Source organism: Eleutherodactylus coqui, chromosome 3, assembly GCF_035609145.1.
Source record: "Eleutherodactylus coqui strain aEleCoq1 chromosome 3, aEleCoq1.hap1, whole genome shotgun sequence".
Classification (NCBI taxonomy): domain Eukaryota; kingdom Metazoa; phylum Chordata; class Amphibia; order Anura; family Eleutherodactylidae; genus Eleutherodactylus; species Eleutherodactylus coqui.
The window spans coordinates 233,160,585-233,178,217 of NC_089839.1; the positions used below are offsets into that span (position 1 = coordinate 233,160,585).

General features: G+C 44.0%; 1 protein-coding gene across 1 annotated transcript; it reads right to left on the minus strand.

The window, feature by feature from the left end:
* Positions 1 to 2,345: 2,345 nt before the first annotated feature.
* LOC136621561 (uncharacterized) lies at positions 2,346 to 17,586 on the minus strand. The gene is made up of 3 exons (XM_066597094.1): positions 17,574 to 17,586; positions 16,188 to 16,393; positions 2,346 to 4,420 (listed from the first exon to the last, which is right to left on the minus strand). Exons 2-3 carry the CDS (start codon positions 16,211 to 16,213, stop codon positions 3,529 to 3,531), a joined length of 918 nt encoding a protein of 305 aa, XP_066453191.1. The 5' UTR covers positions 16,214 to 16,393; positions 17,574 to 17,586; the 3' UTR covers positions 2,346 to 3,528.
* Between the last annotated feature and the right edge of the window lie 47 nt (positions 17,587 to 17,633).

Sequence of the window (17,633 nt, forward strand, 5' to 3'; positions counted from 1 at the left end):
GAACCCAAGGGTTACTAGTTGCCTGCCTCCAGGATCCTTAGAATCGGGATAATCTTCCTCCTACTGGTCTCATATCACTGTTTGGCTGTCTGGGATTAAGGTGGTTCTTACCCCTTCCCCCCTTCGAGTTGGACCACCTGCCAGATTTATCTTTGTTCTTTTGATCCCTAGCTTTATATCTAGATTTGTGAAAAGAAGGGTTTTACTTTGGCTGTTTATCCCCTGGAAACGCTTTCACCCATTTCTAATATCTAATGGACGTACTCCCCTATTTTAGGGAATCCAGCATACTTAATTTTTGGTATCTCCAGTCCAGGATTTTATGTATCTTGCCAAGTTATGGCCCTTTTACACGGGCCGACAGTCGGGTAAACAACTGCGTGAGCGCTGACGTCATTGTTTGAATGAATTTTGAGCAATAATTGTCCCGTGTAAATTGCTCCTTACTGAACAACATATTCTTAGCCCCAAATCTAATAGTTTCTGCAGACGCATCTGTAGCCATTTTAAGTAGAGGAAGGCGTTCTATGATTCTATGAACTATTGTGCTTTAGATGACTCTCCAGCTGATTTAACCAAATATACATTGGCAGCAATAACTGTTTGCAGACTACATTTCATCTCCCATGTTTTTCTAAGGACTTCATCAGGCTTTCTTTTCGTTGGATTCCCAAATTGTGAGAAATCCTCGAACGGGAGTGAGATCTTGTTAACGACCTTTACCATCAGCATGTCTATTTTATGGCTCTCCTCCCAAATTTTACCATTTTCTGGGGCAAAAAGAAGCCCGTCCTTGAATTTTCTAGATATAAACATTTTCCTGTCTCGCCCCACTAATCCATGACCAGCTGTCTGCGTCTCGCCCCACTCATCCATGACCAGCTGTCTGCGTCTCGCCCCACTCATCCAGGACCAGCTGTCTGCGTCTCGCCCCACTCATCCAGGACCAGCTGTCTGCGTCTCGCCCCACTCATCCAGGACCAGCTGTCTGCGTCTCCCCCCCCCCTCATCCAGGACCAGCTGTCTGCGTCTCGCCCCACTCATCCAGGACCAGCTGTCTTAAGGTCTCATTAACTGGAAAAAACATCTAATGGCAGGCTCTCAAACCGCCCAATATTTTGTCCTGAATGGACCTACACTGCTATTGGTCCTCTACCTTCATGTTTTCTCTTACAGCCTTAGGCCTCATGTCCACGGCATAAATTGTTTTTCAAAATCCACGCGGGTCTTCCACACGTGCGATCTGCGCCCATAGAGAATCATTGGGCACCCGCAGGTAATTAAATACCTGTGGATGTCATTTTTCCCCGGTGTGCGAATTGCACGCGCGGGATAACAACTGCAGCATGCTCCATTTTTATGCTCCCTATGAAGCCAATGGAAGTTGTCCGGATCCACGGCACGTTCCGCAGCTGTCACTGCGTTCGTGCCATGATTCACGGGAAAGCAGGAGTTTAAAAAAAAAGGCACGGTGTATGAGCGCGGCCCGCTGATGGCATCCCGAGCTCATCCGCCGTGCAGAAGAAAGAAGATCCGGCCACAACAGAGGAGAGCCCCGCAGCGTCCGGACAGATGAGTATAATGTACTTTTTGGCCTCATATCTGCAGGCCGGGTGGAATCCATTGTGAGATTCTGCATGGGGAAACTGTGCGGGCCCATGGACATGAGGCCTTTGGCTGGATTCACATGGGACAGAATTGTTGATGAATTTCCATGTAGACTTTCCACACAGAAGTCTGCCTGCAATCTTAAACCTCAGACTAAGCAGCAAAGTGGACGAGATTTGCAAAAATCTCAACCACATGCTGTGGCCAAACTGACATGCCGCACGGAATTCAAAGCCGCTGCATGTCAATTGTATCACCATTTCCACTGAGGGCTCTCTCTCCTCTCTATAGGGAGAGATGGCTGCAGCGGGATAGGCCGCGCTTCAAACCGTGTGATCCCGCTGTGGACATTCCACGAGATTTCTGTCCCGTGTAAACCCAGCCTTAAGGAGCTAGTCAATGAGACTTGAAGAAAAATAATACTTTGTATCTTGTAAAGTTCACCATTTTGCTTTTATCCATCTATACTATGTGAAGTTCATTCTTATAATTTCTCAACTTCCATTACCCCCATATTATCATCTGTGAACCAAGTCCTCCCACCCGTGTATTCATCTCCCCCTAGTGGAGTTCCAGACCAGCATATTTTATTCATTGGATTGGATTTGATTCTCAGCACTGACATTTTAATTATTCATTTATTGTTTGCTCGTTGTATACTGAGAATAATAATTGACAGATGTCTCATTACTAATGTTGTTTTATATGTCAACACATAGCATTAGAATCTGCTCAATTTTATTAGTCATTCTAAAGCCAATTGTGCAATCCATATGTCTGATGTACCAATCACGTCCCTTCTAGGAAATGTTTTTTCCTCTCTTGACCGTACTACTCTGTTATTGTGAAAATTGATTTCTCATTTTATTTTTCTGCTTTAATCTATTCCGCTTTGACTGTATATTCCTTGCATACACTTATATATTGTAAACACTACGTTATCGCCCAGCTGTCTGATGAAGAGGTCTGTGTACCTCGAAACGCATTAAAGTTGCTGGTTTTAAATAGCGCACAATTTTTATTTTTACACTGACTACTGCTACTTCAAATTAATCCAGAAAGGTTGCGCCAGAGCTCTAGACTTTTCCTCCTCTTCACCATTTGCATATGCAATTTTGGCCTTTGGTCGAACAGATATGAGGCCAGCAGCGCCTGTTAGGATCTCCACGAATACCTCTCACTTTCCCAGCTTGCCTGTGCGCTATTCTCTTCCAACACTTCCTCCTCTAGGTTGATTTGTCAGATTGTTTCCTCTCCTTCTACTTATGATCCCCATGAATCCAACCTTTGGTATCCCCACAATGCAAAGAAGGAAAGAGTCGTTTTGCTGCTGTAGCACTGTGTCCTCCCAATTATTTTTTTTTCCCCGCATAGCAGCAAAACCGCCAGCATCTGTGCAAGGAACAGTGGCGCAGCCCTATTCAAGTGAATGGCGCCAGATGCTAGTACCAGCACTGCTGTAGATGGAAAACTTAGGGGAGGGGGGATGTGAGGGAGAGGGGGTACACAATGTTAACGCAGCACTGCAGGAGTTTAAAAAGAAAAAAACTCTACTACGCATGTGCGCCAGACAGTACTTCTGCACATATCCGCAGTACAGAAAAAAGAAGCCCCGAAATTTGAGCTAGCGTGCATCCAAGTTGGATTAGTCAAATCTTTAACTGTTGACTTGTACAGCATTTTCAAAGTTTTTACCTATTTTATGCTTGCCAGGATTTTTACTCAGAAACATAGATTTGCAGTTGACATTTTTTATTTAGGTTGTTAAATTACATTTTCCTTTTTTCAGCCATTTAAAAGTTCTAGTCCTCTATAGATGGTCTTTAGCCATCTATATACCAATCCGTGACAGAAGGCTTCCAAATAGTGGCTCAAAGTTCTGCTACTCAAATGGTCAACTCCACCATCAAGAAGCACCTTCTATATCATATAAAATATTGGATGTTGTCTTTCCAATTGCCTGCAAATAACCCTCCTGGATTTTGAAGGTATGGGTGCAATCCATACTTGTGGTGTGTTTGAGGAATCTTGGTTAAAGTTACTTTCAGAAGTCTTACTGCTTATGAGTGTGCCACGTATCGCTTCTTCTACCACGTGACATTGTATGCCAAGTGATTTATTCGACTTGCAAATATTGGCCATTACTTTTTTGTTTTTTGTGCCAAACACTGGATCCGTTTGTGTGGACTTATGCACTTGGCCTGGAAAATAATCAGTCATTGTACCAATGGATCGGGTATGACTCGTGCGGCCGCCCTTTCTAATAAACCCTCTGCTCCGATGTGCTCGAGCAGGCTGATGTATGGGTAATTCTATAACCATCACAGCAGTTTCTTCTGATAAGCTTTGTTCAGAATCAACATCAATCACATTGGAAGGAGAGGCAATAGATACAGATATTGTACTAGGGCAATAACGATTTGGTGATCGGGCATATAAATGATCAAAGCGCTCAATGCCTGCAAAGCTGCATACCGGTCTTTCATCTTTCTTGACACTTTTAGATTTTGAGGTTTTACTGGCACAGGATTCTAATGGAAATATGGTGGGCAGGGCATTCTTTTTTAAACATCTAGTCGTTCCTCTGACTTCATAACAGTCAAAATTAAAGTGTTTGGAACAGATACGAAAGGCTCCTTTTGCACTAAGGAAAATCTTTTGACACATGGCCTCTACATCTCCAAAGTCCTGTGGTGTCTCTAGTAGCCATCTTCTAATTACATCTATATCCCTTGGAAAGGAATGCAAAACTAAATCAGGATCTTTGATCTTCCAGGAGCTGTTACATCCATTCACTATGCACGACGGCATGCTGCAAAGAAAGACATTAAAAATGGTTAGATAGAGTTTGTGAACATAAAAATAGGTAAAAGGGTCAAGGTCATGATTCACAAGTTTGCAGATTCTTATCATATGGGGCAGAAATGGGAAACTGATGCAATGAGCACTGAGTATAAATCCTTCTACCGTCCTAAACAACAGGGAATCGGGTATTAACCTCCCACACTACCTTTTCCCATATTGGAAGCTGACCCTGAGGCCGCGCTCACACGACCGCTGCCTAAATAGCACTGTGTCTTACAGGCGTATGAAACTGCGTATCCCTGCGTAGTGTCAGGTTTTTACTCATGCCTGCACATTTATAGCGTATTTTATATGCATTGTTCTGCACTGGTTTCTTTTTTTTCTATTTCCTTCTCACGTCTCCTAGCAACATGCCTAAAGAAAGCCGCAATATAATTTCGTATGCGCTGCATTCTGCATGCATCCATAGAGAATAGGGATTTTACGTGTATAATATGCGGTAGAATAGAACATGCTACGTTGTTGTTTTTTTTTAAACGTGTAAAATAATATACGCAAGTGTGAGTGGAACAAAAAAAAAAAATCAATATACCTTCATTGATGCCATTTACTGCATAGTATGCGCAGGTGCAATGCAAATATGTTCCTGTGAGCCCTGCCTAACCCTTCTAGTACCATGGACCACCAGTGAAGAATAGTTTTTTTCTTGTTTTTTTGTGTCTAGAGTTAAGTATATTTAATAAAAAACATTATGTATCAATCATGAAAGGTTTCTTCATGGCTACCAAATACATCTAATCAAAGAGAACACAATAAGAGTGAGACCAGGACTAAACAATACCACAGTAGAGCATGGATCAATCATGATATAGTAAAAATAAAACTGAAAAAAAACAACACAAATTTACAAAAACTTTGGTCGAAGCCCCTTCGGTGAGGTTCTATAAGTTTGCAAACTGCTGGACTATTTCTCTGACTAGCAAACACAACCAGCTGTGCCCGCCGACAGCTCCGCTGCCCGGATGAACTATTGGTTTAACTTTCATGGAATACGGAGAAGAATAGAGAGATTATCACCTCAACTTTCCGGAAAGAAAATGCAAATTGGACCTCTAGACAATTGGATAAAACACTGGTAACATATTTGTTTGATCTCTGTGCCTTTGTGGTAAGTATGAACTTTATATTTAAAGGACACCTGTCAGTGTGGCTGTGGCTACTAAACCAATAGGACAGCAAGGGGCAGACACAGGGACAAGCTATGCATACCTCCCACAATACTCATCTGCTTCAAGATCACAAAATCAGCTATTGATATCACTGAACACCGCATATATGTGGGGCTAGATCAGTCCGATGGGCGGATTTATTACTAAAGAGTAGTCCTGGGCTTTCTGCATTAGGTGACCCTCAACTCAGAGGCGTAACTTGAAGCTCCAGGGCCCCAATGCAAAATCGGTAACAGGGCCCCAACTATAATGCTTTATTCATAGTAATGGGCTCCCTATATGGAGAAGAGAGGTCTTATGGGCCCCCTAAGGCTCCTGGGCCCGGGTGCAACCACATTCCCTGCATCCCCTATAGTTAGGCCCCTGCCTCAACTGCTCCCCCCAATTCTTGACTGACTAGCCAATTAAAAACCAAAGGGAGGGGTTGAGAATACCTATTTCAAAAAGTCAAGGAAAACTCTCTGGCAATGAACTGCCCATCGTACCGTTCTATCCCCATTTACATACGGTACTCGGTAATACCAAAAGCTAATGTAGTAGCCGCAGGTATACTGACAGATGCCCTTTAAATCGGGTGGGTAAAGCTGTACCAGTAGTCTTCAGGTATTATACTGAAGCACACAGTGGCTCTCAGGATTGTTATTTAGTATCGTACAATCAGTACTATATGGAAGGACTTCACTAACCTGTAATGGCGCCAACTAACTTCAGGCTTTAAACCTTTCACTGCTAAGTATGTAATATATCATGACTTCCACAAACCAGAACCTTAGCTGTCAAGAGGCAATAGGATCAAAGCCTTCTAAGTACAATATTTGGGGAGCAGCACACCCTTGAAATCAAGGAGCAGAGTTAAAAAAAATACATACTAGTTCTGTGATCTGCATGTGACAGCAGGAAGAAAGATTGTGATTGTCATCCCACCCCCTACACATCCATTTAGTGACCCATCAACCTTTGTTCAGGTTTACAATCCCTTTTTTTCAATGTTCTCCAATTTCCATACACATTTTTTTTTTTGGGGGGGGGGGGGGGGTTAACTGAAGGGGGTCAGAAGATGAGCATTTTCACATTTAACCAGCAAGCTTATCAACTCCATCACTTGCTTACTGGCCGAATGTTCACCAGCATCTAAAAGTCACTTGGATTTTTTGTTCTCCAGTTTTGGCAATTTTGTGAACATATGTACCGCTGACATTAGGCATAAATGGAATATCTTGAATTATCTAAATCTATAATTTTATTTTTAGGAACAAGACTTCAAAACATTTACACATTAATATGAATTTGTATGCATTTTTTTACAACATGTTATGGTTTGATGCAAATTTGCATAAGGGCACTTAATAGCAGTCTACAACTATCTGGCGCCGACCAAAGCCGCCTTCTCCCTGGATTAGATGCGCTTGCGCAGTCTGCCCTCTTCTGTCCAGCTCCAGCGTGCTCGCGCCGCAGAGGTCTTCTGCACATGCGCAGAAGCCCTGTGCGGCGCGAGCACGCCGGTGCAGCTCCTTCAGCGCAAGCGCGTCTAATCCAAGCAGAAGGCGGCTTTGGTCGGCGCCATGGAGACGGGGATGCCAGCACCGGAGGGGGTAAGTGTATAACTTCTGTATGGCCAATACTTAATGCATGATGTATATTACAAAGTGCATTAATATGGCCATACAGAAGTGCTTAACCTTACTTGCTATCGCGGGACAACCCCTTTAAATACCCTGTTTTCCTGAAAATAAGACAAACCCTGAAAATAAGACATAGCATGATTTTCCAGAATTTTTGAGGATGCAAAATGATTTTTCAGGCTTTTTGAGGATGCTTGAAATATAAGCCCTACACCAGAAATCACAGTGGTATTTCGAATCTATATAATCATAGGACTGCCCTTCACAGATACTCGAGGGGAACTGAGACCCTCACTCCATCTGGTCACTGAGTCACATAGAATGATCCATGTTGTCAGTCCATGTCTGTTAGTGTTTGTTATATGATTTATGTGGCCCTAATTTTAAATAATTCATTAATAAAAGTTATTCATTTTAATTTTATAAGCCCTACACCAAAATTAAAAAGTTAAACCTTTTTAAACAAAAATTAATATAAGACACTGTCTTATTTTCGGGGAAACACGGTAGTACCATTGAAAAATACAACTCGTCCCACAAAAAGCAAGCCCTCAGACATCTACGTCGATGGATAAATAAAAGTGATGATTTTTTGAAAGTAGGGAGGAGAAGATGAAAATCGACTAGAATAAACCAGCAGTTTTTCTCAAGTGAGTCGGAGACCTAGTTTAGTTGAAGGGACACGGCACGGTGTAAAGAGTGTCAGTTCCTTCGTTCTGTAGACTGATGATCGGAGCCCCTCTGATGTTCCTTCTGACATGCCTGAATATTTTTGACATCCTCTTATTATGGTAAAAGAGAGCGCTGACCACTTTTGCTGCGACTAGGCACGCTGAGTCTCTCTAGGATCCACGACTGTCTGATTTCCATGGAAACTATGGTGATCATGTCACTGTTTCCCTAGTAACAACAAAGAGGACACCTCTTCAGTACCGTGATTCATACTGACTGATGGTTTTGTGACTAACAGCAAGGAAGATCAGCGGTTCCTTCAGTCTCTGCCTTTTGACAGAAAGCTTGAACTGTCATTTTCACATTTTCCAACATCCAAACACAGTGGTTTCAACTGGAAACATCGTCAAGAGACTCAATCTACATGAAAGTAAATATCTATAAGGGTGCTTTCACATCTGTGGCAGGAAGTCTGTTTGCCTTCCCCATTTGAGGGGCAGGAGCGGGAATCCCCGCAGCTGAACGGTCTCTTGACAAAAATCGAACAGCACCGGGCGGATCCCATTGACTATAATGAGGTCCACCTGCTTCCCGCCCAGCTGCCCTGGTTTTTGGATGGAAGACAAAGCGCTGCATGCAGCCAGATCTGTGACGGAACCTACGGACGGATGTTTTCGACACAGATGTGAAACCACTCTAAATCAATCAATTTTCAATATATTTATTTAACACAATAGATTGGACAAATTAATATAAACCATTACAATATATAGCAGAGCTACTTCTGCTAAGAATTACAGCCTTAACCCTTTACAAGCCAATTTTGGATTCAGGGTTTCCTAGGGAGCTTTCTTTTTCTGCCATTATACAATGGCGCCATCTGCTGGATAGAGCCAGTACTGCGGTATGGGACATGCCGGAGAGGCCCCCCGACAACAGAGTGGACATTAATATACAGTAAGGATACCCTGCCACACGTCTTCCGACATCGGAGCTGCACAGCTCTCAATTTGAATGTCTTTGGACGTCAGACAGTGGATTGGAAAGGGTTAAGTCTGTGAAGAAATATCCCCACTAGATATGGATTGGACTGAAGTCTGGTTCTGACTTCTCCACTCCACAATGTTAATTAAAGGTTCGCCATTAGGACGCTGTTATATGATCACTGGTGGCCACCACTAGCACTTGCGATGACTGCCTGGCTGACCTAGTGTTAGTGACGCTTTGGCACCCTTATGGTACCTTTAGGAGGGCCAAATACCGCCAGAATGGTCACTGGAAGCAGCAAATTTGGGCTATAGTCATCCCGTGTAAACTGTTCAAAATATGGCAACACAGAGGGATTTCGAAAGTCCACCACCTCCTTCACCCAGAGAACCCTAGATACAAAACTTTTGAAGAATTGCGTAGGGAATACAACTTACCCCCATCTCACTTCTTGCCATTCGCGCAAGTATGGAACTTCCTATGAGAAAGACTAGCTGACATATCAAGAGAAACAATACTTAACCCAATTGATATCTTGGTGAACAATCGTATAGGTAAACAATCAATGTCTAGTCTGTATAACAGACTTAGAGAGGGATAGATGAAAGAAAATGGTTCCGGATTGTTCCAAAAGTGGACGAGAGACCTACAGGACCCAGATTTGTCCGAGGGAATAATTAAAAGTAGCAATGCAGTGAGGCAGGCGATATCAAACGAGCGTTGGCGAGAAACATACTTCAAATTGATACACAGGGTAATATATGGGTTTGACAAGCCTGGGAACCCTAACGACCCAAAAAGATTACAAGCTTGCCCTAGATGCTCCCTACCACATTCAGACTTTCTACATGGCATCTGGCAATGCCCTAAAATAGAGAAATATTGGGAAGAGGCCCATAAACTAATTCAAGATATAGGGGGACAAAATTTACATCTAGCTCCACAAATCTTTATATTCCACCAATTACCAGACAACACGAGAAAGGCCAAAATGATTCACAATATTCTACTACCGTGTTTCCCCCAAAATAAGACAGTGTCTTATATTAATTTTTGTTCAAAAAGGTTTAACTTTTTTACATGTATAGTTGCCTGGACACTATTTAAATTGACTTTTTTAATTAACTGTTAGGGCTTAATTTTGGAGTAGGGCTTATATTTCAAGCATCCTCAAAAAGCCTAAAAAATCATTTTGCATCCTTAAAAATTCTGGAAAATCATGCTATGTCTTATTTTCAGGGGATGTCTTATTTTCAGGGAAACAGGATAATTAGCAAGAGGTGTATTCTAAATAACTGGTTACTAGCCAAACCTCCGGCAGTAAAAGAGATTATACAACAATTAAAATATCTGCTGAAAATGGAAAGAATAGAGATAGAGAGGCGTGCGGAGACCCAAGCCCCAAAACTTTTCAAAAAATGGAGAGAGTTTATAGAAAGTTTCTTGACGCTAATGAAATTAAAGAATGCATGCACCAATTCACGAATACAACGTGGTACTGCGGGCAAAATGCCAGGAACCAGCTGGGAAGTCTAAAGATCACATGATAAAGTACGGAAGGGAAGTGACCGCCGAGAAATATACTGCGGGTTAGTTTAGTAAACCATCAGTTATTTGTTCCAGTTATGTTTTTAGGGACTTTAGGGGAGGGGGATAAAAAGGGAGGGCATATAAATGTGATGAATAAAGCTTGATATACAGAAACTGTTAGATGTGACCTAAATTCTATGTAACTATTGCATTCTACTAATGTATGTTTTCCTTATACAAATGCTAATAAAAAAAGTTTAAAAAAAAAATAGTGCCTAAAGAAAACCCCATCCGCGTTTTTTGCTACTTCATACAGTTAAGCTCACCTAATACTGAATAGTACAGTTATCACACTGATAGCTACGTGGTTTCCATAGAGTTGATTCAGCTTCACAGTAGTGTCCATCTCATAGAGCCCATAAAGTAGTTCTCACCAGAGCTGTGCCCATACAAAGCATCAACCCCAGAGAAGAGTAAGGCTCTGTTCACACCATATTTTTGCCACCTGTTGAACAGGTAGTTTTATTCTGCATACTAAACAGTTTTACCAGCATTATGTGAATAAGATTTCACTAGATTTTATTCACAATATTATACTATCATGATTTGGTGATAATATCACAGCAACAAAACCAGTGTGTGAACGCAGCCTCGGGCCAGCTTCACAAGAGTGTATTATCTCTCCTTTACCCCCTACATCCAATCTCTGGCCTGAACATGTCAGCTGCACCTCAAGAACATTGCAAGAAATCGCCCTTTTCTCACCATGGACACGCTAAAAACGCTCACTGCTGCCCTCATCCACTCCCGGCTCGATTATTGCAACTCGTTGCTGATCGCCCCCCCCCCTGTATCAGACTCAGCCCATTAACCCCTTCATGACGCGGCCTTTTTTTATTTTTATTTTTTACCATTTTCGATTTTTCCTCTCCCCCCCCCTTAAAAAAATCATAACTCCTTTATTTATCCATTGACGTAGCTATATGAGGGCTTGTTTTTTGTGGGACGAGTTGTATTTTTCAATGGTGCTATTTAAAGTACCATATGATGTACTGAAAAACTTTTTAAATTTCTGGCCAGACCACAGATCTAATGACCTGTACTCAATCTCGTGGTCAAACTACAACTCTTGTCCACATCTGGGCACATAAATTCACCTGTAATACGCAGGGGTGAAACCGGCCTGTAAGGCGTCATTCAGGTTGCTTAGGCTGGGGTCACACGAGACCGAAATCCCACGCAAATCTCGCGGAATGACCGCAGGGAAATACCGCAAGATTTCCGTGGGAGAAATGCAGCTTCAAAAACCGTGGCCTTTGGCAGAGACCACCGCGGAAATGGGGAAAGAATTGACATGCCGCATCTTTGAATGCCGCCTGGCATGTCAATTTCAGTGCAGTTTGGCTGCAACGGATCTTTGCAAATCTCGTCCCCTTTGCTGGCTAATCCCGGGATAAAAAGCCGCGGATGGAATTTCCGTGCAGAAAGTCTGCACGGAAATTCCATGCCAATTACACCCCGTGTGAACCCAGCCCTAATGTAGCTGCATTTCAGAGTCTGCATTGGCCTTTTCTTCCATGGGCAGATGATCTTGAATGAAGTTGTTTGTAGGATCATCTGCCCGTGTGAAGGTGCCGCCAACCAGCCGACAAACGACCAAACAGTAAAATAACCTCATCACCAAAAATCATCATTTGCCGGCAGTGAATGGCTCCACGTAGGCAAGGATGCCAACAACCATGGAACTACACGCTCCGGAATGATCACACTAACAATTGGTCGAGCACATACAGTAGTGCTAATCGCTCCACCAGCAGTCATATATATCATAAAGATATTTCTATTAACCCTTTCCAATCCACTGTCTGACGTCTAAAGACAATATGATTTAAGGCTGTACAGCTCCAATGTTGGTAGACGTCCGTCGGGGTTCTCTTACTCTATATTGCCAGCCTCTCTGCTGTCGGAGCCTATCCAACGCGTCACTCCATGCAGTACTGACTTTACCCAGCATATAACGCAATTATATAATGGCAGAAAAAGAGTAAGCCCCCTAGGAAAACCAGGATACAAATTGGATTGGAAAGGGTTAAACATCTTTTATAACACAGCAGGCTCAGTTCTAGACTACCTCTGAATAATGCAGCCACCACGTCCCTATAGGGATAGCGATTACACCACAATTACCTTGGTTTCTATTTTTCATCCTGGTTAAAGAGCCACTACGGTGATGGGATCTTAATTCTAACCCGCTTAGATTTAGTTGGCTTTATGTATTTTCAAACTAGTCAGCATAACTCCTGTGTAATAATATTACATGGAGTGTACCAAACATGCTCTTCAGAGGGGGACACAGACACTCCCATCACGCTAACAGGCTGAATTAGATTGACACATTTTTTTTATATCCTAACATACTACAGTATGTTTCTATGCTCACCCAGCTCCTGCCACACAGTTATAATAGAGGAGATCACAGCTTATCCTCCTGACAGTATACTTATGATCTATAGCCCATTTAGATGAATACAGAATATAATGACAGTGTTTTCCCTGCAGCAGAGATGGTACAGTCTGTGGTTGTTCATGTGATGCATCACCGAATTGATAGCACAGGACTGTGAAAGCACAAATCTCAGCATCAAGAAGCTGCCTGATAAGTAGCAGACAGGAGGCTGCACTGCATAGAAGTGACTGCAAAATACAGAGGAGACCTCCAAAGTGCGACAGATAATCAGGTTAGGGGTGCAGGGATAGGAAATATATTTGTACCATAGTGGCTCCTTAACCAATCTTTAGTTGGTCGGTTGGTTGGACATGGTGCTTTAGTTTCTTATGATTATTTTTTCTTAGGGCTTCTTCACATGAGCGTAATTCGCTGTGTGCTGCTCACATAAGACAGTCACACGGTACACAGCAAGTACACAATGACACTGTGTACTTGCTGCGCGCCGCCAATTGCTATGCACTATCTTGCCATATATGCGTGCGTATTACGCGCTAAGACAGTACATGCTGCGATCTTTATTGCATGGAGTATGTGTGAACGGTAACACAGGAGCCTATGGCAGATTGGTACAGCGTATTATGTGCGCAAAAGCTGTATGTGTAATCCGCTGTCACCACATGCTCATGTGAAGGAGCCGTAGGCCGCCCTCACACAGGCGCATTTTTCTGCGATTAACACAGCATTTTCTGCTTTGTTTATGGAGTGACTTATGATTGTTATGTGTTATTATGCTTATTTTTATAGTAAGAGTTACAGTGCAGTTACATCCAGTCATCACAGGCGATGGCTCCTCTGACAGATGTCATCCCTCTTATGTCAGCCCACACCACCATGAAGACTTCCTCCATCCCTGACTCATCTCTGAACACTCTCCCCAATCTGCTGCTACCCCAATGCTTCTCTCAGTGCGTCCCCATAGCAATAAAGCCCCATAATAATAAAACCCGTTTCTGTGGCCCCATTTCAGCATAGTACCGCTACCCCAGACTTGCTAGATCTGACCCCCAAAACTCTTGCAGCAGTAGGAACTCGCACAAAACTGCTGACAGACGCCGCAGTGCTCTATCCACAGCATGACGCTACCCCTTCCTGCACATCCTGCACTCCTGCGGATAATTCGCGGTATGCTGGGACTAGAGCAGCACGGTGCCCGCAGTAGTCCTGTGTGACACACCGAGTTCCTACTACTGCAGGAGTCGTTTTCCAGTGGGGGAGGGGAGGGGGCGGTGGCCTACATTGTATATTTTTTTATTGGCAATTAACATGCCAGTAATATAGTCACTGGCCTCTGCAATAATTAGCAGCTGAGTAACTGCATATTACAAACGCTTTTGCATATTACACCCGGATTCATCACCACGCTCATGGCTTATTGCTATAGAACAGGAAATAACTACAGCAATACCACAAAAAAACTAGAATGCACTGCAGTTTAACCCTTTCCAATCCACTGTCTGACATCTAAAGGCATTTGATTGAAGCCTGTGCAGCTCCAATGTCGGAAGACGTCTGCCAGGGTATTCTTACTGTATACTGGCCGCTCTGTTGTCGGGGGCCTCTCCAGCATGTCCCATACCGCAGTACTGGCTCTAGCCAGCAGATGGCGCTATTGTAAAATGGCAGAAAGAGAAAAAACCTAGGGAACCCTGACCCCAAAATTGGATTGCAAAGGGTTAATAACCTCAGAAGTTCCCTAAAAGCAGGCGTCGTTCAGAAGGAGAATGTGAGGGAGACTTTTAGAAGCTGCATTTTTGTGGTTTCCAAGACACATGGGGTGGATGGTCTGCATAGCTGACGCACGATAAGCCCCCCCCCCCCCCCCCCCCGACTTGTAACGGAGCCCCTCAGGTTCTACCAAGGTGAACACTACAAAAATAATGCTGCTTACATCACGAATTTTAATGGAACCTACAAGGGAGTTCTTGTTCTCACTAGTATCACGGCTTCCAATGACAGAAGGATCCCGCTGACTGATAATGGGGCCCATCTGAGTATTACCGCACCTCGCCTGTAAGGCCAGGGTCACATGACCGCACTGTAAAACGCAGTGCAAAGGGTTTTACCGGCATGTGAAGTTGCGTATCACCGCATTTGTGATCGTGCATGCTGCCGCATGACAGCGCATCTCATGTACGCCATCATGCACTCGTCGCTTAGCAGTGCTACGTAAAGATGCCGCACAAACACAATTGCATGTACAGTGTTTTGTACACACCCGTAGAGAACCGCAGGGCTCTATCGCGCGTAATACGCGGTAAAGCAGAATATGCGTGTTATTTTTTTACGCGCGCATTATAGGCAATGAATATATGCCAGTGTGACTGGATCAATGAAAACCAATGTACTTCCAATAACTCTATTCACCGCGTATTACGCAAGCGCGCATGGCGTGTGTAATACGCAATTAAATTACGCTTGTGTGAGCCAGGCCTAAGGCTGTATTCATCGGGGAGAGTGCGATATCGATCCGAGAAGCTCAGAGCGATATTGCACTCTTAGGCCTCCTTCCCACGGACGGATTTCCGCCGCGAGATCCGCTGCGTTGCCCGCAGGTATTAAGTTCTATTGAACCTAATTCCTCCGCACCGTGAAATCACCCGTCCTCACCCGCGGCATGCTCTATTTGCCGCGGGTGTACGCGCTGACGGCTTCCGTTGCAGTCAATGGAAGCCGTCCGTTCACGCTATCTTCCGCTGTGCTACAGCGGAAGATAGCGTGAAAATGCTTCCCCGCCCACCGCGTCATATGACACGGCGGAGCCCGTCACAGCCGTGTGCAGCCGACCTTAGGCCTCCTTCCCAGGAATTCCGCACCGTGAAATCACCCGTCCTCACCCGCGGCATGCTCTATTTGCCGCGGGTGTACGCGCGGACGGCTTCCATTGCCGTCAATGGAAGCCCGTCTGTCACGCTATCCTCCGCTGTAGCACAGCGTCATGTGACGCGGTGGGTGTGTCATGTGACGTGGCCGGCGTGTCACATGACGCTGCGGCGAGTCACGCCGAAGCGTCATGCGGGAGCGAGGACGCCGGATCCGCGGTGGAGCCCGTCACAGCCGTGTGCAGCCGGCTTTAGACCTGCGGTTTTGCCCGTGAGTGCTCTGCATTTTGCAAGAAAAGCGTATTTACGCACTTGTGATTTCCATATATGTTCCTCACGTGTGAAAATCGCAATGGTATTCGATAGTAAAGATAGAAAGATCCCTCCCACAGCGCCATTTACATACCAGTGGGAGGCAATTGTTTTTGCCATAGGAAAGAGAATGAATATTAACCCTTTCCAATCCACTGTCTGACCTCTGAAGACATTATGATTTAGGGCTGTACAGCTCTGATGTTGGAAGACGTCCGTCGGGGTTCTCTTACTGTATATTGCCAGCCTCTCTGCCAGCAGATAGTGCTGTTGTATAATGGCAGAAAAAGGGTAAGCCGCCTAGGAAAACCAGGATGCAAAAATTGGATTGGAAAGGGTTAAACAGGACATGCAATAATGTTTCTATCTCAGGTCGTTTGTATGAGACAAAAATTGCTTGTGTGATTAAAAATATTTCTTTTCATGGGTGAGTTCCATCAAGATTCCAATTGGAAGGAGCTCGAGCATGAGAATCCCCCGTGTGAATACACCCTGAGCTGCTAACACAGCTGATACCATACAATCCCCATGTAGTATCTCTAAGTATACACAATAGAGATGAGCGAACCTACTCGTTTCCAGTAATTACTCGATCGAGCGCCGCGATTTTCGAGTACTTCACTACTCAGGTGAAAAGATTCGGGGGGCGCCAGGGGGGAGGCGTGGCGGCACGGGGGGTAGCAGTGGGGAACAGGGGGGAGCCCTCTCTCTCTGCCTCTCCCCCCCACTCCCCGCTGCAACCCCCCACTCACCTACGGCGCCCCCCGAATCTTTTCGCCCGAGTACGGAAGTACTCGAAAATCGCGGCGCTCGGGCGAAAAAGGGGCGTGGCCGAGTAGGTTCGCTCATCTCTAATACACAACCTATGTCATGATATGTATATCCACACATACAATATCATCTATATAACCTGTTCGTACTGCATATACTACAATGCATCCCTATATCCTGTGTTTGTATATACCAGTACATATAAACAGTGCGCTATATATATATATATACACACACACTGTACTGTTCTTATATCCTGTATATCTACACACTGCGCTATATCCTCAAATCCTGTATCTGTAAATACCTGTACATATACCGTACATAGTGCGCTGTATCCTCATATCCTGTATCTGTATATACCCGTACATATACACAGTGCGCTGTATCCGTGTGTGTGTATATATATATATACACACACACACACTGTACTGTATTCCTATATCCTGTATATACCTGTACATATACACAGTGCGCTGTATGCCTATATATATATATACTGTACTGTATTCCTATATCCTGTATATATACACAGTGCGTTGTATCCCTGTATGTGTGTGTATATATATATATATATATATATATATATATATACACATACACACACTGTACTCCTATATCCTGTATATATACACTGTACTGTATCCCTATATGTATGTATGTATACACACACACTGCTGTATCCCCCTGCCTGCACACACATACGCACCTTCCATCTCCCCCGTCTCCCTCCCCGTGTGCCGTCCTTCCCTTTCCGCCGGCCGCCGCT

Bases quoted from the DNA above. Each gene is read 5' to 3' on its own strand.
- LOC136621561 (XM_066597094.1), bottom strand. From the start codon at position 16,213: ATGGCAAAAACAATTGCCTCCCACTG. The intron at 4,421-16,187 runs GTATGTAAATGG...CTTTCTTTGCAG, and splicing joins AAAACAATTGCCTCCCACTG to CATGCCGTCGTGCATAGTGA.